The following is a 23,930-nucleotide window of genomic DNA, read 5'->3' as shown; positions in this document are numbered from 1 at the left end:
CCTCTCCAGCCTCGTGGAACTCTGAGTCTGTTAAAGCTTTTTTTCTTTATAAATTACCCAGTCTCGGGTATGTCTTTATCTGCAGCGTGAAAACGCACTAATACACTACCCTTCTGGGGTCTCTGAGATGGAACCGAAAGACTAAAAGAGCACCCCGAAAACTGGAGAGGAGAGGAGCCAGCGAGATCTCAGAACTCGATCTGCCTCGAGAGATTTTAATAGGCACAGATCCGCCCCCTCGCAGCGCCCCGCCCCCTGGCACGCTGCACGCAGGCACGTCCTTCCAGCAGCTCGCGGCCCCGCCCCCCATCGCCCCGCCCCGGCCATGACGCCCCGCCCCGCCCCTAGGGGTTGCTGGCAGCGGCTCCCGCCCTCTCACTGCCCAATAGCGCGGCTGCAGTCTGTGATGTGAAGCTCTGCCCAGGCTTGTCCCGCCCCCGGCTCGCAGCCCATTACACCATCCGTCGCAGCCGCCGCTGCAGCCCGAAGCCGCCTTAGAGGGCGGGAGGCAGCTCGGGTGGCGGGGCGGGGCGAATAGCGCGGCCGGATTCATTCCTGTGGGGCGCGGGGCATGGAGGAGCTGTGCGGCTGCAGGCGGAGCAGGGCGGTCCGAGCGGCGGCGGGGACAACGGTTTCCCTTTGAAGGGGACGGCGTGAGCCCGAGTGACCATCGGCGGCGGGGAGCACTAGCCCTCGGGCAGGTAGTGGCGGCGGCGGAGGCTGCCAGGGCTCGAGTCGGAGCCCTGAGGTGCCCGCGGAAGGCCTGGGCGGGAAGGAGGGCGCCGGGGAAGCCGAAGGCGGGCAGCGGGCTGGAGGCCACAGGCTTGGCCCTTCGGGAGCGGGTTGTAGTCGATGGAGGAGACTGGGGAGGGGGCTGCCGTTGTCTGGAATAGGGAGAGGGGAATGTTGTGTTGTGTTGGGCGACTGCGGTTTGAGGAACCTGCGATCATCTCTTGGCCGGGTGGGGGGTTGGGGTGATCAAAATGGGGCGGGCGAAGTTAATGGCTAAAAGGCAGGCGGATTTCCTGAGAGCCGTGAGTAGTTTTAAAGGAAAGAGAATTTTGCGAGGTGGAGTTTTGGCCTTAGCCGAGGTTTGGTGTGTCCCACCTTTTTGTTCCTTCTCGAAACTCGGCCTCAGTGAGGCCTTCTAGCCTGGCGCCCTTGGCCAGCTCGCCTGCAGATGCAAGAAAGAGAAACATTTCTGAACCCGAGTCTCCTGCCTCTTTCGTTTGTACTCTCCCTGGGCGTGTGCAAAGCCAAACTAGAACAAAGCTTGGCTGATAAGAGCTGGAGGCGAGAAAACGGGCTGCCTGTAGTGTTTAAATTTTCCGCACATGGAGGAGACTGCCTGCCACCAAAACATTTGGGTCTCTGTGTAGCCTTCTGTATTTTTCTTTACCACCTTTTCTTTGGGGGTAGGGGGCCGTGGGACGGAGTAGTGCCTGAAGTTTAGCTTTTATTCCTTTTTTCCCACAGAAGTGGAATTAAGAAGTGTTTTGCCTTTACCTATAGAAAATTAAAAGCTGCTATTTTTTTTTCTTTCTCTAGTTTGGTGCCGTTTGTCAGATGTTGGAGGGCAGTAGGACGGAACATACTCTTCGTGGTTGTATATCCGCTCTAGGGTGCAGCAGTTAATATTGAACTTTGGTTCCTGTGACTCTTGCCTGTGTCGATAGAGTTAAGCTGGAGCTCTGCTTTGAAAGATAAATAAAGCACAGCGTCTCAATTGGACATAAATGGATCTAAAGACAGCAGTATTTAACGCAGCTCGGGATGGCAAACTCCGGCTTCTCACCAAATTGTTGGCAAGCAAATCCAAAGAGGAGGTTTCCTCCTTGATATCTGAAAAAACAAATGGAGCCACGCCACTCTTGATGGCCGCCAGGTATGGGCACCTTGACATGGTGGAATTCCTCCTAGAGCAGTGCAGTGCCTCCATAGAAGTTGGGGGATCCGTCAATTTTGATGGCGAAACCATTGAGGGGGCTCCCCCTTTATGGGCCGCTTCTGCAGCAGGACATCTGAAAGTGGTCCAGTCTTTGTTAAATCATGGAGCATCTGTCAACAACACGACTTTAACCAATTCAACTCCTCTTCGAGCTGCGTGTTTCGATGGCCATTTGGAAATAGTGAAGTACCTTGTAGAACACAAAGCTGATTTGGAAGTGTCAAACCGACATGGGCATACGTGCTTGATGATTTCGTGTTACAAAGGACATAAAGAGATTGCTCAGTATTTACTTGAAAAGGGGGCAGATGTTAATAGAAAAAGTGTTAAAGGTGAGTTCAGCTTCTTTGTTTTTCTAAGTGCCTACCACTTATTTTCAGGAAGTTTGATACATAATTATAAGCATTGGTGTTGAGTAAACCAACATTTGACAGACCTTGTTTTGATTAGGTAAGTCTTCCAGTCTGACTTTGTTGAGTGTTTCTCTGATGTTTGGTAATACATTGAAAAAGTGTGATGAAAGACTTCTGTTACTCTGTTAAGCAGTATTTTGTCTCTTATTTGGAGTAACTTAAAATTCTTGGAAAATGGGTTCCCCAGAGTTACAGAGCATGTTAATGGTAGTTGAGCTGAGCCTTTAGGCTTTTACTTAATCTACATTAATCTACATGGGAATATGGTTAAGTGTAATACATTTTTCTTAGTTTTTTTTTTTTTTTTTTTAAAACAACCTTGGAGTAGAAACTACTATATTTATTGAGTCATGGTCTTGTTTGTTCTAGGTAGTTTCACTTATTCTGTCAGAAAAGGCTAGTTCAAACTGACCTGGAAGGATTAATATCAGTGGAATAGGAAAAAATCTGTTCCCTTATTCCATATTTGTTGTCAATAGATAATCCTTTTATAAGACCATGCATTAAATATAGCAAGAGAGAAAACACATTTTTAAAACTGCTTCAGTACTCAGAGTGCAAAACAAGAACTAGATTAAACAGATGTGGATTCGTTGGCTAGCAACAGTGTAAACACCTTTGTCCAGAAAAAGGGCTCCAGTTTACAATTGTGTATAATTTTCGTTGATTGTAATAATCCAAAAGTAGCAAAAGATAGTTTAGAATTTTTCTTAACCCTTAAAAGCAACTGTCTTCATAGCATAATTTTTATACTTGAAAACCTTAACTTTCCTTAAACAAATCTATTTATACAATAGCAAAAAAAATCACTACCTAATTTTTAAAAGCTATTAAAATTTAAAAGTAGCATATAGACATGTTAAAAAAAAAAACTGTAAATTGGTTTACAATAAAAAGTCTTATTCCTGATTTCTAGATCTCTAATGTGCTGACAATCACCATTTACAATTTTTATGTGTCCTTTTAGAGCTGATCTATGCAAATACAAGCAATCTTGTCTATGTACAAGCATACTTATTTGCATAGCCCTCCGTCTAGTGGTTGATTACATACTGTTCTGTCTTTATTTATTTTTCTAACCTTGGATGTCATTCAACTTCAACACATATAGCAACCTCATTCTGTTTCATGGTGATACAATATTTCATTGTATGAATGTACATAATTTATCTAGTCTCTCCTGGTCAACACTTAGGTCACATCCAGTACTTTGCTAATATAAACAATGCTACTGTGAACATTCTTGAACAAAAATGTGTCTTTGCACACTTATATGAGAATAACTGTAGTATAAATACCTGTGTTTAGAATTGCTAAATCAAAGTGAGTATACATTTGCAATTGTGATAGTGTCTGCCTTTCAGAAAGGTTAAACCACACAATTATGGGGCACTATGTAGTTACTGAGGATATTTACTGTATATAGTATGATCTTTTTAAAAAAGATTTGTTATAAAAATGATACAAAATCATTGTGAATTTTCTGAATTTTTTTTCCAGAGGAAGTGTAAAAATCCCACAAAATTCCAGTACTCAGGGATAATAATACTTCCAAAGATATTTCTGAATTTTGCCTACAGATATATGTATGCAGTTTTATATGCTGTTCTATAACCTGTTTTTTAGCTTAATAAATATTATCTTTAATATTACTAATTATAGCTCTTTAATTTCAATAGCTGCATACTCTTCTACTAATGGAGTTTTATGTTGCTTCCAGTTTTTCAGTATGATTATCTTTAGGTGGCTTGGTAGATCAAATGACGACATTTTTTTTTCTCCAAACGATTATCATTCTTTTGAAGAATGCTTGTTTTAAGAGAACAAATTACTGCTGAATTAACCATGTTAATATTGGGAATGGTTTGAAATTATGACTGCTTGTTTAGGTTTGTTGAATTTTTTTGTTTCTTTGTTTTGGACTTTTTATTCATCAGCTTGATGTAGAGATTATTGATAAATTCTTATTTAAGTCAAATTGGGGTATGTTTTAAACTCTTATGTCATTGGAGAGATGAGAACTGGTATTACTTCCCTTATATTTTTCAAAGCTTCTTTATATACTTCTGGAGATATATGAGAGAACTCTAATATAAATAGCTCATATTTTTTTAACATTTTCTCCCGAGAAGCCGCAAACAGTATTTAACTTGATTACTTTGAGCTCTTTCAGACAAACGTTCCCTTTATCACCACTGTCATCTTATAGTCTTGTATGTGAGAGTATGTATGTTCTCTCTTTTGGTCAAACTAATTCTAAGTCATTTTTTTCCCCAGTATCAATATCTAATATGTATATCTTTAAAAAACTACATGTAACATGAGAAAACAATTTCATTCCAAAAATTGTTTTCTATTAACTTCAACTTTATACACATACATGTACATATTGTCACTTTATGTGCAGAATTTTTACGTTTTCATGGTACCTTTTAATTTCCATAGTGATTCTTCATGAATGTTGGGGGCAGATTAAAGTACTTGTGCATCCTCCTCCACTCTGATCCCAAAGCTTCAATACTTATTCTCTCATTGGTTCTGGATTTTTTTCTATGGGTTAATGGTAATAAAAGCAGGAACCAGTTGAAACCGAGTCAGGGACACTAAAGAAGGATGTGATATAGCAGCAAGAGAGGATTTTTCCCCACATTATTAGCCCCATCCAAAAAGTAAAAAAAACTAATAAGACTAGAGATAAAATAGAATAATTTCTTAGGATGTTTTGTGCGTCATTCATTGGAAATGGTTCTCATGAAAGAAAATGCCAATACATTGTGCTTGGTCTGCTTAAAGATAAAATGCATGTGACTTCTACATTCCATTACTTTTAAACAGACAGTTGATACTTTAACATATCATTTAACCTGTTTTCATTACTTTTTAACAGGCTACTGGCATTTTGAACATGTTTTAACCTAAGGTAGAATTTACTAAATGAGAGAGCAATTGTTGCGTCCCTCAGTGTGCCAGGCTGTTAGGATGTACAAAGAGGAATAAGACAAGATATCCAATCCTTGATTCCCTGCTCTTGAGGAGCTCATGGTTTGATTGGAGAGACAGGTTCATAAGCAGATACTTAAACCACAGTATGGTAAGTGCAACAGTAGTGCTTTCTTTTATTAGATATTTGGAAATACTTTATCCTCAACAATTTTTAACCTGAGGGGACAATGAGTTTCTTCTTTTCCAATGGCATTCCAAAAGGGAAAATATCTTTGAGATATTTAAGAATACTTCTTCAGTTTAACAGTCACAACAATTGATTTTTGAGACAGGAGTTGGTTCTTATTTAGGACTGTAGACTGCAAATCAGAAGTGATTAGGTGAGTTCTTCTCAGAGCTATCACAGTGATCTCAGTGCTTTGTGGTTATAGTCATCTTTGGCTTCCTTTGGTTCTTCTGTTTGTGTTTTGGGGTTGTTTTGTTTTTGTTTGGAGTTAGAATAGAACTTTGCAGATCCAAAGTGAAGTCCTCTTGAATTCCACTTTTACACCCTAATTCTAATGGAAATTGGGCAGCTAAAGGTTCTTGATTCAGTACTACAGACCAGTAGAAAACTCTGTAGGCTCAAGATTTGGAGACTGGCTTTAGAAGACATTCTGTCCTCATTTGTGGGTCAGTCAGTCAGTTTAGATACTCAAAGTAATTAAGTAAATTGGTAATAAGGTAATTAACATGCATGTTCTGTAGGTAAAGCATTGTTTTGGACATTTTGGAGATTAGATGATACAAGGTGTCACATTTTTATCTTGTGAAGGAGTAGTATAAACAATCTATGTTACAGAATTTTGAGCAAGTGTACTGACTTGAATTGCTTCATGGAGAAAGAAGTTAAAGAGGGCCTTTAATTTTGGTGTTTAGATCTACAGACAGGTTGGGGTTTAGATCTGAAGAAAGTTTGTTGGGGTATAGATCTGCAGAAGGGTTTTGGTAGTTTTGCAGGTTTAGAAAATGGTGTAAGGAAAGGCACATTGAAGAATATGCTTGGAGGGTCCAGGAATTGGAAAGTAGGCACATTTGGACTAAAAGGCACTCAGGGCTGGATTTTAAAGGACATTGAATCTCGATAAAGGAGTTGGATTTTATTCTTCGTGCCAGTGATTCAACAGAGGACTAACTGGAGTGGCTTGTTTGTTTGCTTATTTGTTTTCAGAGAAACTTACCTAACTGCATTTTACTACATCACAGTGACATCTGACTGCATTCTGCTACATAGTCTTTGAGGCTAAAGACCTGGTGTTTTCATCCCATATACTAGGAAGAGTATCTGGCGCTAAATGAGCTTGTTGAGTGGACATGTTGGATTTAAGAGAGGAAAGATTATAAGCTCCTTGTTGGCAAGCACTGTTTTATAGGCCTTTCTATATGGAAATAAATACATGCATGAAGACTTGAAATAAAGACAGTAGTTGACAAAAGTGACTGGCACAGGTAGAACTCTATAGGGGTTCAGAAAAGGGGAAAAATCCATGTAGGCATGTAGCAAGGATAGCTAGCATGAAAAGGGTTTGAGAGAGCTAGTTCAGTTTGCCTTTTCATTAAGGAAACTTTCTAAATTTCATACACAGAGAAAATACATTGAACCGCTAAGTATCTATCATTTTACTTCAACAATTATCCATTTGCTAAAGTTAAAAAAAATGTTTCTACTTTCCTTTTGTTTTCTGTAGAAGTTTAAAGCAAATCCAGGGCTTTATATTATTTCTCTCTCATAATATAGGCATTTAGAGTATAGATGTATTTTAGTCAGGGAAATGCTAAAGAAAAATCTTATTTAATTCCCCACTGTAAATGTACAAGAATCTCAAATGAGAAAATCTCCTTTGTAACTAAAAACCATTGGTATTCAAATAGATTAAGATAATGATTGCTGTCATGGTAGATAGGTTATTTTAGTATACTTTAATACTATCTGAGTGTTGGAAGCTGAAGTTCTCATTTCCTTCTTGATTCTTCTCAGCTGTTAGTTACCTCAGCATACCTACTTTCAGAGAAAAATACAAGGGGGAAGGGAAGGACTTAAAATTGTATCTGCTGCATAATATATCTGTATTTATTTTGATTGAATAATAATGTTTAAATAACTTACTAGTTGAATTCGTTAACATTTTAATCCCAAATTACGAAGTTACTCCTAAAAGTTGTTCCATGTTCATTCTTTTCCTTCTTATATCCCCAGCATACTTTTCTGTGTCCTTTGGAAGACTTGGTATCCTAGTTGGATAAACTAAGCCGTAGATGGTATGCAAATTGAGTTTAGTAGGGAAATATCTGTGTGGTTCTTTGTCTCTGGAGATTGGATTTTGAACTGTAAATCCTCACAGAATTGAACAGTTTGGTGAGGAGGAGTAGTTCCTGAGCACTGTTGCTGTTCATATTGTTGGTGGCAGTAACATGAACTTAAGATAGAACTTAGTTTCACTTATTGGCCTTCGGGTACAATGTGGCTCCTTCACTGGGTTCATTTTTTTATCAGATTTTCATAGATTGATTGATACAATATGTTTGTTTGAAATAAAACTCAGGAAACCCTGGGCATTCCAGAGATTTATGCTGTTGAGGCATCAGGAATATATATGATGGAAGATAGAAGTGGAAGAGATAGGGAGAGACCCAGATGAAAAAGTCACATGGATGCAAATCTGATCAAAACATCTCTTCCTTCTTTTTTTCCTTCCTTTGGGAAGAGCTGTGATTGAATAGGGAATCTGTGAACTAGAACAGGATAGGGAATTATAATGTCGAAGAAGTTTTCTATCATTAGAGTTTTTTACACATAATTAGTTGTTTTTAGTCCTCATCCCTTAGCTCCACTGCTCTTAGCCTTGAAAATTCTACTTAATATCAAGACTCATTTCAAAAGCAATTCCTCATCTCCCTCAGGTTATAAGAATGCATCTTATCTCTGTGGAAGCAGATTTTTTTTTTTAGTGTTTAACTTTGTCGTAAGCTCAAGAACCTTTATTGTTAAATTTCTGTATGTTCTTTGCTCAGTGCCTTATACAAATAATTAACGAAGGGAGGGCACATAGTAGTCTTGGCATAATTTATCTTTGCTTCTTTTTTTTAAATTCCTTTTTGTTTATGAAATATTCTTGAGAATCTCTCATGATAGACTCTACATGGGGAAGGGAAACATTCTAAGCAGAGAAGCTTTCTTCTAGTGCTCTTTTGATACCCTAAGTTGTTTTGTTCCCTCTATCCTTTCTTATCTCCTCTATTAACCCACACCTATTAGTTATTCAGGGAATAAAATACTTGGAATCAGCATTATTGTGTAGTTGAACCACATACCTTTTCCTCATCTTAAAAGTGTACCACCTCTATACTCAGCCCAACCCCAGCTACAAAGTTGTGGAAGGAATGGGTTGGTGCCAAGCATAGTAAGCTGAAGAAAGATGAGGATTGTTTTTGTGTCTTTCTAGATAAATCTATTATAATAAAAGACCTTCTAATTGCTGCTTCTATCAGCAAAACTTTTACCAAAAATACAGTATTTTGATTTTAATTGGATTTTTTAAACAACTTTATTGAGATAAAATTCACAAACCCACTTAAAGTGTATACAATTCAATGGCTTTTTAGTATGTTCATGGGGTTATACAACCATCACAGCTATCAGGTTTTCATCACCTCTCAAAAAATCTAATATCCATTAACAGTCGCTCCCTCCTATCCCTCCCCATTCACCGGAAACTGCACTAGTCTTAGGCACCACTAATCTCCTTTCTGTTTCTGTCAGTTTGCCTGTTCTGGATCTATTATTTAAATGGATTCACATAATATGTAGTCTTGTGACTTATCTCGTTTGCTTAGTGTAATGTTTTCAAGCTTCATCCATTTTGTAGCATGTATCAGTGCTTTTCTTTTTATTGCAGAATAATATTCCATTGAAACATATATCACTTTTATTCATTCTGCAGTTGGTGGGCATTTGTTTATACTCTTCAGCTATTCATGTACAAGTTCTTCTGTGGATGTATGTTTTCATTTCTCTCAGGCCTATACCTAGGAGTGGCATTGTTGGGTTGTATGGTAACTCTTTTCTTTAACAGGAACCATTAAACTGTTTTCTAAAGCAGTTGTACCAGTTTACATTCCTATCAGCAATATAAGAAGAGTTCCAGTTTCTCCACACCCTCTCCAATACTTGTTCTTACTCTTCTTTTTTAATATAGCCATTTTAGGATGTGTGAAGTGATATCTCATTGTGATTTTGATTTATATTTCTCTAGTGGCTAATGATGTTGAATATTTTTTCAAGTGCTTAATTCATGTGATTATTGGCTCTCTCTGTCTCTATTTTCTTTGAAGAAGTTTCTTCATTATCCTTTGCATGTTTTTTAACTGGGTTATCTTTGTATTACTGAACTGTAAGAGTTTATATATTCTTATATATGTCTTATCAGATATATTATTTGCAAATGTTTTTTCCCATTCTGTGGATGTTTTTTTCTTTTACTTTTTTGATGGTATTTATAGCAATTTGGATATTTCTTTTACAAACTGATTTTTAAAGAAATTTGACTGTGGGCTGGGCGCGATGGCTCACGCCTGTAATCCCAGCACTTTGGGAGGCCAAGGTGGTCAGATCATGAGGTCAGGAGTTTGAGACCAGCCTGACCAACATGGTGAAACCCCATCTCTACTAAAAATACAAAAATTAGCCGAGCGTGGTGGCACACGCCTGTAGTTCCAGCTACTCAGGAGGCTGAGGCAGGATAATTGCTTGAACCTGGGAGGTAGAGTTTGCAGTGAGCTGAGATTGCACCACTGCATTCCAGTGTGGGCGACAGAGTGAGACACTGTCTCAAAAAGAAAAAAAGGAAAAAGGAAAAAAAAAGAAATTTGACTGTGTTTCACTTATATAATGTCTTAAGCAAGAAAATTGTTAGGAGTAGACTGCGGGATTTACTGATACTATGCCATTTACTACACAGGAACTTTTCCATGGATGAAACTTTGTAATCTAATTGTAAAACTTAGCCCTATTCCTGCTTTGGCATATGTTTAAATTTAAAATAAAAAGGAATGATAAAATTTTATTTCTGTGTGGTGTAAAAGAGGGCTGTGACCTAGCCCTCCTTTTAAATTCATGTTCATTATGACTTGATATTGCTATTAGATATATTAGCTATGTGGCAAGTATCTATATAGTATCCGTATGTGGCAAGAAAATAATATTCCTTCTCTATTTTCTTGCTACTCAAGGACCAGCAGCATAGGTATCACTTGGACTCAACCGAGATGAACTGAATCAAAATCTGCATTTTACTATGACTCTCTAGTGATTTTATACATGAAAGTTTGAGAAGCATAGCTTTATTCGACTTACACTAAACACACACACAAAGCTTGAACTGCATGAGGAACTTAGAAACAGCAGAATCTACTGAGTTGTTACTACTAGAAAAAGCAATTTAAAGACATTTTGTGTTTGTTAAATATTTTGCAGTTCTTAGGAGGACATTTTTGTTTTATTTAAAAGATCAGTAAATTCTGTCTAGTCCATGAGGGTGGCTTAGAAACTGACTTGATCCTGGTGAATCTTGGTAATTTTATCCAAATTGAGATATTTATGTTATGTCGAAGCTCTTTTATTATTTAGGTGGTTGGTTGGTAATAATACTTGCCCTTATCAAACCTAAAACATTTGGTTTGGACCCAGAGAATTCTTGGGCCTCTAACTAGTTCTTCCTCAAAATACAGATATGTTTTTGAGTTACCTAATATGAAAAAAAAAAATTGATTCTGTTCCTAGACACCTAAGCTTCACAATTGAACATGAATTTTTAATGCCTTACTCACCTGCAATCAAAAGATTACAGATGTCTGTAAAATTAACAGCAGTGAAGATTGGCATTTCAGATGCTTCTTGAGGAATACTACCATCCTTTAATGCATGAGCACTTCCCATAGTTTCCTGACCTTAATGTTTATCTCAGAAGCATCCCAATGAAAATGGCGCTTTTCATTCTTCTAGATTTTCTTAGTATTGTTTATATTTGTATCATACTATTTTAGCTTTCTAGAGAAATTCTTTAACAGAATTAATACTTAATATTGTGCCAGTAACCTGATTTCTAAGAAATGTCCATTTAACAAACATGTCTTTTGAGAAATCATGAATTTTTTGTTTTATGAATTCAGTGCCAGAAATTTTTTTTTCTCCAAATGAACTTTTTCTTAATCAGGCATTGAGAATTGTTTAATATAATACGTTTTTCTTTTTCTTTTCATTTTTTTCTTTAGCTAAAGGTAAATGCATTAAATTTCAGAGGTACATATCCTTAATTTCATTTCAGATACCTAGTAGTATTTATTTTTGAACTTTGTGTTGCTTTATTTTTCATTGTCTTTCTCACTCTAAGAGTGTAAAAAGAAGACATCATGTGGAGATGCAAAATCTTTGGGAAGTATGATCACTGTATTATAGGAATGTTTTAACCCAGGGAAAATTCTTGAGCTGCATCTATAGTACTTGGCATATATTGTTATGCACCAGAAGTTTAAATCAATTATGTTGCCTAGCAAAAAAAGAAAATATGATTTTAATGATTTTTGGCATGTAACAGCACATGCTAGTCACAAGACCTTGGTAACTCACTTTTTTTATTTGGCATGTTATAATACTTTTTCACAAAAAAATTACACTTAATACAGCATATCTAACACTGGAAACAACTGACATAGCAAAATATTTACAAGAAATTTAAAAAGCAACTGGTTATCATTTTATAAAGTGCTTACACATAGAAAGCCAGATTAATCCCAGAAACTAAAACATAGACATGTCATAAAAGGAATTAAAGTTTATAAACAGATATGAGAAAATATTCTATTTACGAAGGAATAGAGGTAATATAAATTAAAAAGTTAATTTTGTTAGTAGAAAGAATACTATAAGGGGGAACTTTAAACAGTTTTTATAATCCCATTGGTAGTGAATTGATGTGTATTAACACATTTTTGATTCTATTTTAAGCTAGGCATTAATTTTTTTGGTCATTTGTTTATTGACATATAATTTACATGCAATAAAATTCATACTGTTTAGTATATAGTACTATAATTTTTGACAAACATACACTACTTGTTTATTAAAAGTTAGAACAAAAACTTCCTTCATACTTCTTTGCATTTAACCCCTCTCCCAGTCCCCAGCCCTGGGCAGTCACCTGTCTTTATAGTTTTTTAAACATTAATTTTAATAGTAAAAATTCTGAAGCAGTGCAGATGTCCATCAACAGGGAAATGTTTATGTAAAATATGACATGCTTCCTTACTTGAACTTTCAGCAAAAAACCATTAAGGATTATGTAGAATCTGTGTAGTTACAGAAGCTATGCAGACATGTAATAACACATGACAGAATGCCCAAGATGTAGGTGAAAAGCAGGGAATAGTTACATATATATATACACATACATACATATATATATGTATGTACTGATTATAACTTTGTCAAAACATACTATATAAAAAGACTTGGAGAAATGACAGAAAAGTTATAATTGCTTTAAGATCATGCTTTTTTTTTTTTGTCTCTGTTTTCTAATCTGTAAGTAGTGCTCTAGGCTATAATTCAAAAACTTACCTTTAAGACCTTCCAGGACAGAAAAGTATAGTTTTTATACACTTAACATGCTAGAGTAATTAAAAGATCTCCTTGTAGGATACTACTTTTTGAACTTATTTTGTCTGCAAAAGCTAATTACTTTTTGTGATAAATATTAAAAATTTAGAATCTACCTTAGCTTTAGCAGTGCTAGTTGCTTCTGAGATATAAAAGAAATACAATATAGGATCTGTATACTTTAAGAATAGACAGTTTAGGTAAGAACTTACTTGTGAAGCACGAGCATTATACTGTTGTCAGATATTATAATAGGTGTTATATGAGTAATTACTAGGATGATCCATATATTCACCATTCATTCTCACAGTAATAAAATTAATATGATATAACCAAGAAAACATCTTTAAGCAGTTGAAATTTCTAGTGAAATGTGAAGGACAAGTTAAAGTGGTAAAGACGAAAGTGCATTATAGGAAGAAAATCAAGAACTGAGGCGTAGAGGTAGAAGTTAACAGGGCTGTTTGTTCCTGGTGCTGGGCGAAGTACTTAGGATGGAATAATATGAAGCATAAGCAGATTTTCTGCCTTGTGTGTGGGAGATGTAGACAATGTCTTCTGGTTAGAGCAGGTTTGGCAAACTATGTATGGCCCAGGGTTCAAATCCAGCCCACCCTGTTTTAGTACTGCCTGAGAGCTAAGAAAGGTTTTTACATTTTTGTAATGGTTGAGAAAGTAATCAAATGAAAAATATTTTATGACACATGAAAATCAAATTTTAGGGTACATAAGTAAAAGTTTTGTTGGAAAACAGCCATGTCCATTAATTTAATATACTGCCATAGCATATTTCATGGTACTTGGCAGAATTTAGTGGTTATAACAGAGACCTTAGAGCCTGGAAACCTAAAATACTATCTGGCCCTTTATTGGAAAAGTTTGCCAGTCCCTGAATTAGATGCACAGTGAATCATCCATTCCAGAGATAATAAGAAATGAAGCTAAACAGGTAAGGTAGGGAAATATTTGTTAGTCTTTTAAAATCCATGTCCTTGCATGTCCAAGATTAAACTTCACATAATGTTTTCTGAAACTATAGATTTCTTCCTCATTGCTCTTTCCACACAGATAGTGCTTTGAGAATCAATGATGTAGAATTTTGAAGGCCATCTCAAAGATTTTCTGCTTTTCTTTAGAGGAAGTGTGAAAGATTTTGGAAGAGTTGGAAAGTTGGAGGAAGAGTTAGAAAATGATGTGATTGGTTGAAGTTCTATTATGAGGTTTGGTTTTATATTAGATATAATTTATTCATTGAGGTTTAATATGACTAGTGTTTAAAATACGACCTTAGAAATGAGCAGTACACTAAAATGGCAGTTGGAGTTTATGTTTTCCCACTAAATTCTCTTTCCTATTTGTATGTAGAATGAGTTTGTCATCTCTACCTTGCAAAGTTATTGATATAAGATTAAAAGGAGGCAACAGTTAAATAAAATGTAGGAATATAAAAAATGCTGTATTAGCATACTTATCTCTTTTTCTTTTTTTTTTAACTGTTTACCTCTACTTTCTCTAATTTAATTTACTGTTTTTCCTTTTAACTTCTTCAGATGGAAACTTAGCTATTTTTTAAGCCTTTCTTTTTATTTATGCCAGTTAAATCAAGTTTGTAAGGTTCAAATCTTTATCCTTACTGGTTTTGATCTTCCAAACTGAGAAAGATATGTTTAGATGTGCTAATGTTTGCAGATTTGTTTGCTTTCCTTGTAGTTCTGTCGATTTTTGCTTTATGTAACTTAATTTTATGTTATTAGGTGAAAACAAGTTTAGAATTATTATATCTGTATATTTTGAATTTTATATCATTATAAAATATTTCCTTTTATTGCTAATCATGTATTTTGCATTAACATCTACTTTCATATTTTATTATCAGATAGCTTCTTAATATTTAGTTTTTGCAGAGAGTATTTTTTTCCCAAACTTTCACTTCTAAAGATCATTTTCTACCCATATATTTAAGGTGTGTCTCTTGTAAGCAGTGTGTCTTGAGTTTTCTTTGTATCTTCAGTCTGACAGTTTTTGTCTTTTAATGGGACCATTTACTTTACTTGGATTTAATGTAATTACTGATATTTTTGGATTTTTATCTCCTGGGTATTTTTCTGATTTTTATTTGTCCTGCCTGTTTTGTGTTCCTTGGTCTTTTTTACCACCTTTTGGATTATTATTTCATTTTTTTCTCTATGTCAGAGAAAATGTAGTTATGTGCATACTCTCTATTATTTTAGTAGTCATTCTAGACAGCACTGCTTTGACTTATCAAAGGCTAGCATAAATTTCCAGTTTTATATCTTTCCAACAAAGAGATCTTAGAACATGTTAACACCAATTACCCTCCTTACTTCCATGTTATTGCTGTCAAGTGTTTTATTTCTATGTATGTATTTCAAGCCTTACAAGATACTGTTATTTTTTAAATCAGTATTTATTTTTTCTACTTTCTGTTGATGTTTTTGCCTATATCTCCAGACTTCCACGTGGCTAATCTTCCTTCTGCCTGAAGGATTCTCCAAGTCTTCACATCTAAAATATTAGTATTTAGAGTTGCTGGTAATAAATATCTTAATTTTTTTCCTTTTCATTTCCTTCTCTCCTGAAAGGGTTCTTTATTTGACATTTATTCTTGATGTGGGTATAGAATTCTAAGTTGGCAGTTAGTGTTCTTTCGTGCTTTTTAAATATTATTCCATGTCTCCTAGCTTCTGTTGTTCCTGATGAAAACTTTACTGTCGGTTTGATTGTTGTTCTTTTATAGGTAATTTCCATTCATTCTCTTGTTTTAAGATTTTTCTCTTTGTCCTTAGTTTTCAGCAGTTTTGCTGTGTTGTACGTCAATGTGTTTTTCTTTTTATTTATCCTTCTTGGAGTTTGTAAAACCTACTGAATTTCCAGTTTAAATTTTAATCAGCTTCTGAAAATTCTTGGACTTTATCTTCTTAAATATTGCTTTGGGTCCCATTTTCTTCCTCTAGAATTCTGGTTTTGAGTATGTTAACAACAGTCTTCTGATATTGTTCCCTCTTTATCTTATAGTCTCCATCTTTTCTGTTCTTGTACCACTCCCTGCTTCTTTCTGTATATTTTCATCTGACTTATTTTCTAGTTACTAATTCTCTATTCAGCTGTGTGTAAATCCACTTTTAAAGCCACCCACTGAGTGTTTCAATTCTAGAATGTTTACTTGAATTTTTAGTTTCTAGTTTTCTGTTGAATTCTCAATTTAAAAAAATCTCCTTGAATATGCTAAGCATAGTTATTGTTTTAAAATCTGTGTTGCTAAACTACATTATCTGGGTCTCCTTTTGGGCTTTTCTGTCAGCTGTTTATTTTCTTTGTTTTTTGTGTTATGGTTCCTTATTTCCTTTTCATTATTTTTGATTGGATACCAAGCATTACATATGAAAAATATAAATAATTTGAACCCTAGTATGATAATATCTTCCTCTAAATAGTATTTATATTTGCTTCTGGCTTTTAATTATGTATACTAGCAATCCTGGATTATTTTAATTCAATAATGAGATGATTCTAAATTAGATTTCAGTTTTTGTGAAAGCTAGTCTATTTGCAGTTAACTCAGTTAACTTTAACTCCCTAGGATTAAAAGTTGGAGCTCTAACCCAAAGTATGGGGAATTTTCTAAGTTCCTTTCTTAGTAGGCTGTAGGCTCTGCTTTCCCACTCTATCCCTGCAAGGCTGTCAGAAGTTCTGCTCAGGTTTTCAGCTCTCTCTTCCGGAATTGGTGGAGGCCACTATGGGAAAGCTGCCTCTAATTCTGAACTTGACTTTAGTTTTCTTTCTTCTCCTTCATATTGTCCCATTGTTATCTCTTAAATCCTGTCAAGCAGATTTTTAAAAATACATTTTTCAGCTTTTTTAGTTGTTAGTGGGAGGGTGATCACATTAGAGGTATCTTTGCCATTACTGGATGTAAAAGTCTTCCTTATCCTTCGTTTTTTTAAAGCTACTTCTTTTCTCCTGGTATGTGTGTGTATTCAAAATAAATATATTCTGTATTTTTTCAATAAATACAGAAATGTAGTTCATTAAATTGACTTTTGCTACATTTTATTCTTGATTTTGTGCTACTCTGAATAGAGAAGAGTGCTAAGCCATTTCTTTATATTCAAATTTCTCTTATATTGCCTATTTCTTAGTAAAACACGGGGAATAGTAGGGGTTCTCACTACAAGAGTGTTTAAAATATACTTGGTATAGTAGTCATGTTTAATTGAAATTATTTTAAATAAATGAACATCAATAGTCAGAAGTTCTGGGCTCTTTCAGTGATTGGTTAGCTTACACATTGTTAAAACATTTTATCAAACACTATTTCATTGTAGACCATTGAAATCTTGGGTCAGAATAATTATATAATCCTTGTAGATATCATAGAAGACTAAACAGGATAATCTTGTGGAAAAACTCAATTATGATAACTTGTTTTTTTCTAACTTTAGTTAAAAAGTCGATTTACTCAAAGTATTCAAGTTTAAAATACTTTCTGGTAAACATGCTGTGTTGGCCATCCCCAAAGCCACCCCCATATTTGGAGGTAACTCACTATACAACTGTACTCCTAAGTAACATTTATTACTGTAATGTAAGAAGAACATGCAGCTAAATCATGAGGGGTAAAGGCACAGGTGAGGTGTAGATAAATCTTTGCGTAGGTGTTATTATGCTCTATTCCTCTCATGAGGGATCACATAGAGCACACTCTTCTTCTGTAATGTAAATACATATGTATTATGTTCTTCCAAGGGAAGCCCATGACAGAGTCAGTGCTCAAGATTTTTATTGGGGGCTGGTCACGTAGGTACCTTTTACCTAGCTCATATCTAAAATTTTAGACTCCCAGAAGGAAACCAGTCATTCAGTATAAACTGCCTTGTTGGTACAAACAGTTTAGGTACAGTAAGCCACCCTTATCATTTAGGGAGAGTTTTATATCAGTATAAAAAACTGTTTACCAGCCAAGTTCCCAGCTACCAGCCAAAGGTCCAACCTTGCAAGAAGGTCTTTCTAAGGACTCAGTCTCAGCCTGCTGTGCTGCCTCTTTTCTACAGACATGCCTGAAATGACTGAGTGTTGAAATTCTATGTAAATGTTGTATGTAAATACCAGAGGTTGGCGTGATCATTTCTATTTTGACGATTAGTAAAATGTTTGTCATTAAATTTAGCTAAAATACCTCGTGTTTCTGATGTCTTAATATGTTTCATACGGGCTTTTACTAATGTGCCAGTGCCTGTTGTCAGTTTTAATCTGTGTGTGGGAAAAAAAGGACAGTGTTAGAACATTAGTACAGCTATAAAGAATTATAATTTATAATAAAAAATTTATATAAAAAGTTAAATTATAATAGGAAATAATCCATTATGAAAGGACACTTCAGATATCTCCTTTTAAGGTTGATATTGAACCACCTACATATTTTTCAAATTCCATGGATTTGTTATTCTTATGAGAGCTTTTTGGGGACAATCCTTTGTTACCAAGAATATTGGCTAAGACAGTTGAAATTCACTTGGCAATCAAAAATAAACATTGAAAAAATAATTTCTGACTACTATTAGAATAAAACTGAAGAATCTTAGGTATATTAAAGGCCAGTCTGGCCAGGCACGCTGGCTCACACCTGCAATCCCAGCACTTTGGGAGACCGAGGCAAGAGCATTGCTTGAGCCCAAGGAGTTCAAAACCAGCCTGGGCAACATAGCAAGACCTGGTCTCTAAAGATAAAAAAAGACCAATTCCTTGTTTATAAATGTGGAAACTGACCTGGAAGTTCAGTGACTTGAATAGCTGGTTATTTGTATTCTATCCATTTTTAAGTCATAGAATATGTACTTGAAAACATTAATGGAAAATACCAAGAGACTATGGATTAGTTTGAGTTTTTTCTGGTGACTTTGGATGTCTTTTTATACCTAATTTGATCATGTCATTTATTCAACAAGTTTAATATCAGACACTAGTTTTAGGTGCTGGGGGAATTTTTTTCTCATTTGTAAACCAAGTATGTCCTACTTAGGGGCTTAGAACTGCCTGCTTTTCTTCAGGTTCTAAAGTACATATACATATTACGTTATATCCTGGTCCCTCAGTGTATGTTATTTCTTTTATTTTTTTCTTTCTCTCTCTTTAAGGTAATACTGCATTGCATGATTGTGCAGAATCTGGAAGTTTGGACATCATGAAGATGCTTCTTATGTATTGTGCCAAGATGGAAAAGGATGGTTATGGAATGACTCCCCTTCTCTCAGCAAGTGTGACTGGTCACACAAATATTGTGGATTTTCTGACACACCATGCACAGACCAGCAAGACAGAACGTATTAACGCTCTAGAGCTTCTGGGAGCTACATTTGTAGACAAAAAAAGAGATCTCCTTGGGGCTTTGAAATACTGGAAAAAGGCAATGAACATGAGGTACAGTGATAGGACTAATATTATTAGTAAACCAGTGCCACAGACACTCATAATGGCTTATGATTATGCCAAGGAGGTGAACAGTGCAGAAGAGCTAGAAGGTCTTATTGCTGATCCTGATGAGATGAGAATGCAGGCACTATTAATCAGAGAACGTATTCTTGGTCCTTCTCATCCTGATACCTCTTACTATATTAGATATAGAGGTGCTGTTTATGCAGACTCTGGAAATTTCAAACGATGCATCAACCTATGGAAGTATGCTTTGGATATGCAGCAGAGCAATTTGGATCCTTTAAGCCCAATGACCGCCAGCAGCTTATTATCTTTTGCAGAACTATTTTCCTTTATGCTACAGGATAGGGCTAAAGGCCTGCTGGGTACTACTGTTACATTTGATGATCTTATGGGCATACTTTGCAAAAGCGTCCTTGAAATAGAGCGAGCTATCAAACAAACTCAGTGTCCTGCTGACCCGTTACAGTTAAATAAGGCTCTTTCTATTATTTTGCACTTAATTTGCTTGTTAGAGAAAGTTCCTTGTACTCTAGAACAGGACCATTTCAAAAAGCAGACTATATACAGGTTTCTTAAGCTGCATCCAAGGGGAAAGAATAACTTCAGCCCTCTTCATCTGGCTGTGGACAAGAATACTACATGTGTAGGGCGGTACCCTGTTTGTAAATTTCCATCTCTACAAGTTACTGCGATACTGATAGAATGTGGTGCTGATGTGAACGTCAGAGACTCGGATGACAACAGTCCCCTACATATCGCTGCTCTTAACAACCATCCAGACATCATGAATCTCCTTATTAAATCAGGTGCACATTTTGATGCCACAAACTTGCACAAACAAACTGCTAGTGACTTGCTGGATGAGAAAGAAATAGCTAAAAATTTGATCCAGCCTATAAATCATACCACATTGCAGTGTCTTGCTGCTCGTGTCATAGTGAATCATAGAATATATTATAAAGGGCACATCCCAGAAAAGCTAGAGACCTTTGTTTCACTTCATAGATGATAATTTGACTGTATTTTAGCACTGTTAAAGCACGAATTGGTAACAGTTGTTTCATAAATGAGCACTGTTGTGATAACACCAGCATTCATTTAGCTTGATTGATATCGTGCTCCCATTGGCTAAACCATTATAAGCATCAAATTTACAAGATTGGTTTCCCAGTATTTAATATAAATATACCATATAATATATTGTTTGTGAATTACTGAGAAATGTAACATCATATTCAAATTTCTAAAATTGTCTGCCAAAGGCTTATTCATTCTGGTTTTGTTTGCTGTTGGGTGTTTGGGGCAGAGTTAACCATTTTTCCGTGGTGTCTTTATACTTTACTGGTTTGTGAATTTTATACAATTGAAAGTTTTTTTCCTGCTTCTTCCTTCTCTTCTCAAGTTTCCTTCCTGTTTCTACTTTATTTTTTGTCCTAACCATTTCTACTACAGTTTTTTCCTTATGGACCCATGCTAGGTTGTACAAACTTAAAGGACTTGTTACCATTTGCAGTTACCATAAGTGCTTTATCTTCTCTATGCACAGGCTTAAACTTGACTGTTGTATGTTAGCATATTTTCTATGCAGCAGTTGGTCAACTTCAACTCAAAACACTGTTTTCTTATGTTTGTTACAAAGTTAGTTTTTTTTTTAAAGTACTCTGTAGCATGACAGTTTTTAGAGCTGCAGGTTAGCTATTTTAGCTCAAGCTTTTTTGTTTGTTTTTTTTTCTTCATTTTCTTCACATCCAAGGTTTCTTTCTCTAATCCACTGAAATTATTGTGTGCTAAATTTGGGAAACAGATCTATTCTAACTCATTAACCCAGTTGAAATGTAGGTCTGTCATCTTAATATATCATGTAGTAAAAGGAAGAATCTTTTTAAAGTGACCCACCTTTCATGCTGCTCCAGCATTGTCCTGCTTGTGCTGATGGTGTGACTAGATGTAGAGAATTTGCTTAAATTTAACCTCAAAGTTTATCACACAGCTTAATGAGTCACATTCAAATATTCAGTAATTGAACTGCAAATCACTTTTAGTTACAAAAAGAGCTAAAGCATGTCAGTGGCATGATGCTTGCCAAGCCAGATCTAGGCATCTAGGATAATTAAGGTATTTTCGTATGCAATTTACTGCCACAATATCAAAGGTCAGTAACAGTGTTCTTTCTTTCTTCAAGCTTACGTATACCTTTACAGATAACTTGCATGAATTACTTTGATTACTTTGGTCTCAATTATTTGTCACCCTAGTTAAACATGAAAGGTTGCAGTGCTTCCTGTTCCCTTACTGGAAGTTAGCTTTTCTTTTCTCTTCCTTTTTTCCTTTTTCTCTCTCTCACTGTCTTTTCTCTCTTTCTATCTCTTTCTCTCACAGATTTGCTAATGCCACAGAAAGGGCTCTTTTAACTTAAGATAAGTGAAAAGTACTAAAAAAGATTCAGGTAATTATCATTAAGCACTTTATTGTATTTCAGAATAAAATTTATGATGGCATATTTGCCCTGCAAATGTCTTAATGAAGTTGTTCTGAATAAAAAGCTCCTTACTGATTTGAGAAAAACTCAGTTTACCTGTGAGTTTAATGAGCTGGATTACTCACTTGGATTTTCGCGTTGACATTTTATTCTGAGGGTTAGTGTCACTCTATTTAAGTCATCAATGCAAACAGTCACATTAGGTTTGTCATCATCTTTAGCCAGTAAAAACCTTGTCATGAAGAGTAGTAAATAAACAAGAGAACATTATTTGACTTTTTGGTTAAATAATTGAGGTTTAATTTTTAAAAGATATTCTTACACGTTTCACTAGGTTGCAAATTTGATTTCACCATTAAGAAACGGTAAATTGGGATATGAATGAATGCTCTCCAACCTTTTGATGAAGAAGTTTTACTATCTCTTACTAGTAAATTTGATGAAATATTTGAATTGTCACATATATTAAGAATACTTTGTGATTTAGACCAATATTCTAGAAATATCAAATATCAGTATTTTCAAATCATCTGCCTCTAACTTTGTGGTATAATAATTATATATGTATAAGCTATTATTTTTATAAAGGAAAACTTTGCCATTATAGTAAATTATATCGGTAGATCTCAATAATTTGGGGTAAAAGATGACAATTGGATTTTTAAGTGATTTAGTATTTCCTCCTCCTCTTCGGGGGCTGGGTAGGAGGGCTTACATGCTCTTAGAGTAAGGCACGCATATCTTACTGTTTTACAGCTGAACTTGAATTGTATAACTCCAGTGTAAAATAAGGATTTCTTTAGCATTTTTGTAGCACTAAAAATAGATAACTTAGAACTCAGTCTTGATAACTGAAATGACTTATTTCACTTAGAATGTATTTCCCCTTCTCTACCATCTCCACAGATGCCATTGGGAGGTTTTGAAAAATCAGTTTAATAGCTCAAAATTGTCCCTGATTTTATTTTATTTTAGAGGAAATTGTTTCATAAATGTGAACTTAGACACTAATAAAACCTTTGTCAGAAAGTATTCTCAAAATTATGAGATGGATTATAATAAAATACTTAAATTTGTGTTATTTTAAGTAAATTTTAATAATGGACCTGTTACACTCATGTAAGTCAAACTAAACTGTACACTGTAGCATGGTGGTATTGACTGGAGTTAATGTGTAAGTTCTTATTACATTTCTATGAAAATAACCGTTTGGGGCCTGCTGAATTTTAGATGTTCCACTGTTTTGATCATTTCTGTAAAAGAAATGGTAATTTTACTCAGATTAGATGCCAGTCTACATTATAAAGACAAATGGATTATGGACTTAAAAATAGTCATTTTTCTTATTCATAAATCTGACAGGCATAAACCCAAATCAAAGATAACTTGGCGCCCCTATGAATTTGAAGTTAAGTTATAGCTCACTTGTGAAGTGACTACCTTAATGTGTATAGAGACCCCAGTCTACCATGATTTGGGAAAATTGTTTAGGTTATATGGGAAAAGTAGCTCTTTAAAAATCATATTGCCCAAACAGAAACCTTAGGCTGAATTTACAGATATGATAATTTTTATAATTATTCTTAGAATTATGCAGACTGGATGAGATAACGTATTCTTGTACACTGTAACAACAGCGTTATTGCCTAGAACTTTAATCATTTTAGAGGTAGATACTAAGGAAACAAACTAACTGGTCATCATTTTCTTTTCTTTTTTTTTTTTTGCCCTCATGTATCACTAAACAACTAGTTTCTCTCCCTTTTGTCAGTTCCCATTGTGTATTTTTCCAAAAGAAGTACTGTATTCGGATGCCAGCTAATAAATTGTCACACAATGGAAAAATCATATGCCACAATATTCATTGTAAGGTTTAATAAAATTAAATTTACACCAAATTTAAGTGTATTCTTATTAACTCTTAATACTTGATTGGTATTATCTTAATGCAAATGATAGTAGACTTCTGTTTCAGAAACACCTATTAATCATTTGTGG

At 35.3% G+C, this 23,930-nt stretch overlaps 1 protein-coding gene across 1 annotated transcript; it reads left to right on the top strand.

Annotated features, from left to right (window-relative positions):
- The first annotated feature begins 454 nt into the window (after positions 1 to 454).
- FEM1C (fem-1 homolog C) lies at positions 455 to 23,830 on the top strand. The gene is made up of 3 exons (XM_012438718.2): positions 455 to 701; positions 1,549 to 2,280; positions 19,153 to 23,830. The coding sequence occupies exons 2-3, from the start codon at positions 1,737 to 1,739 to the stop codon at positions 20,460 to 20,462; spliced, it is 1,854 nt and encodes a 617-aa protein (XP_012294141.1). The 5' UTR covers positions 455 to 701; positions 1,549 to 1,736; the 3' UTR covers positions 20,463 to 23,830.
- The last annotated feature ends 100 nt before the right edge of the window (positions 23,831 to 23,930 follow it).

Source organism: Aotus nancymaae, unplaced genomic scaffold (genome assembly GCF_030222135.1).
Source record: "Aotus nancymaae isolate 86718 unplaced genomic scaffold, 86718_ANA_hifiasm-v0.15.2.pri h1tg000014l, whole genome shotgun sequence".
NCBI classification, from domain to species: domain Eukaryota; kingdom Metazoa; phylum Chordata; class Mammalia; order Primates; family Aotidae; genus Aotus; species Aotus nancymaae.
Note: the sequence above shows the minus strand (reverse complement) of the source record. Positions and strands in the feature narration are given on the sequence as shown.

Coding starts and splice junctions, on each gene's coding strand:
- FEM1C (XM_012438718.2), top strand. CDS start 1,737: ATGGATCTAAAGACAGCAGTATTTAACGCAGCTCGGGATGGCAAACTC. Junction 2,281..19,152: donor TAATAGAAAAAGTGTTAAAG/GTGAGTTCAGCT, acceptor TCTCTCTTTAAG/GTAATACTGCATTGCATGAT.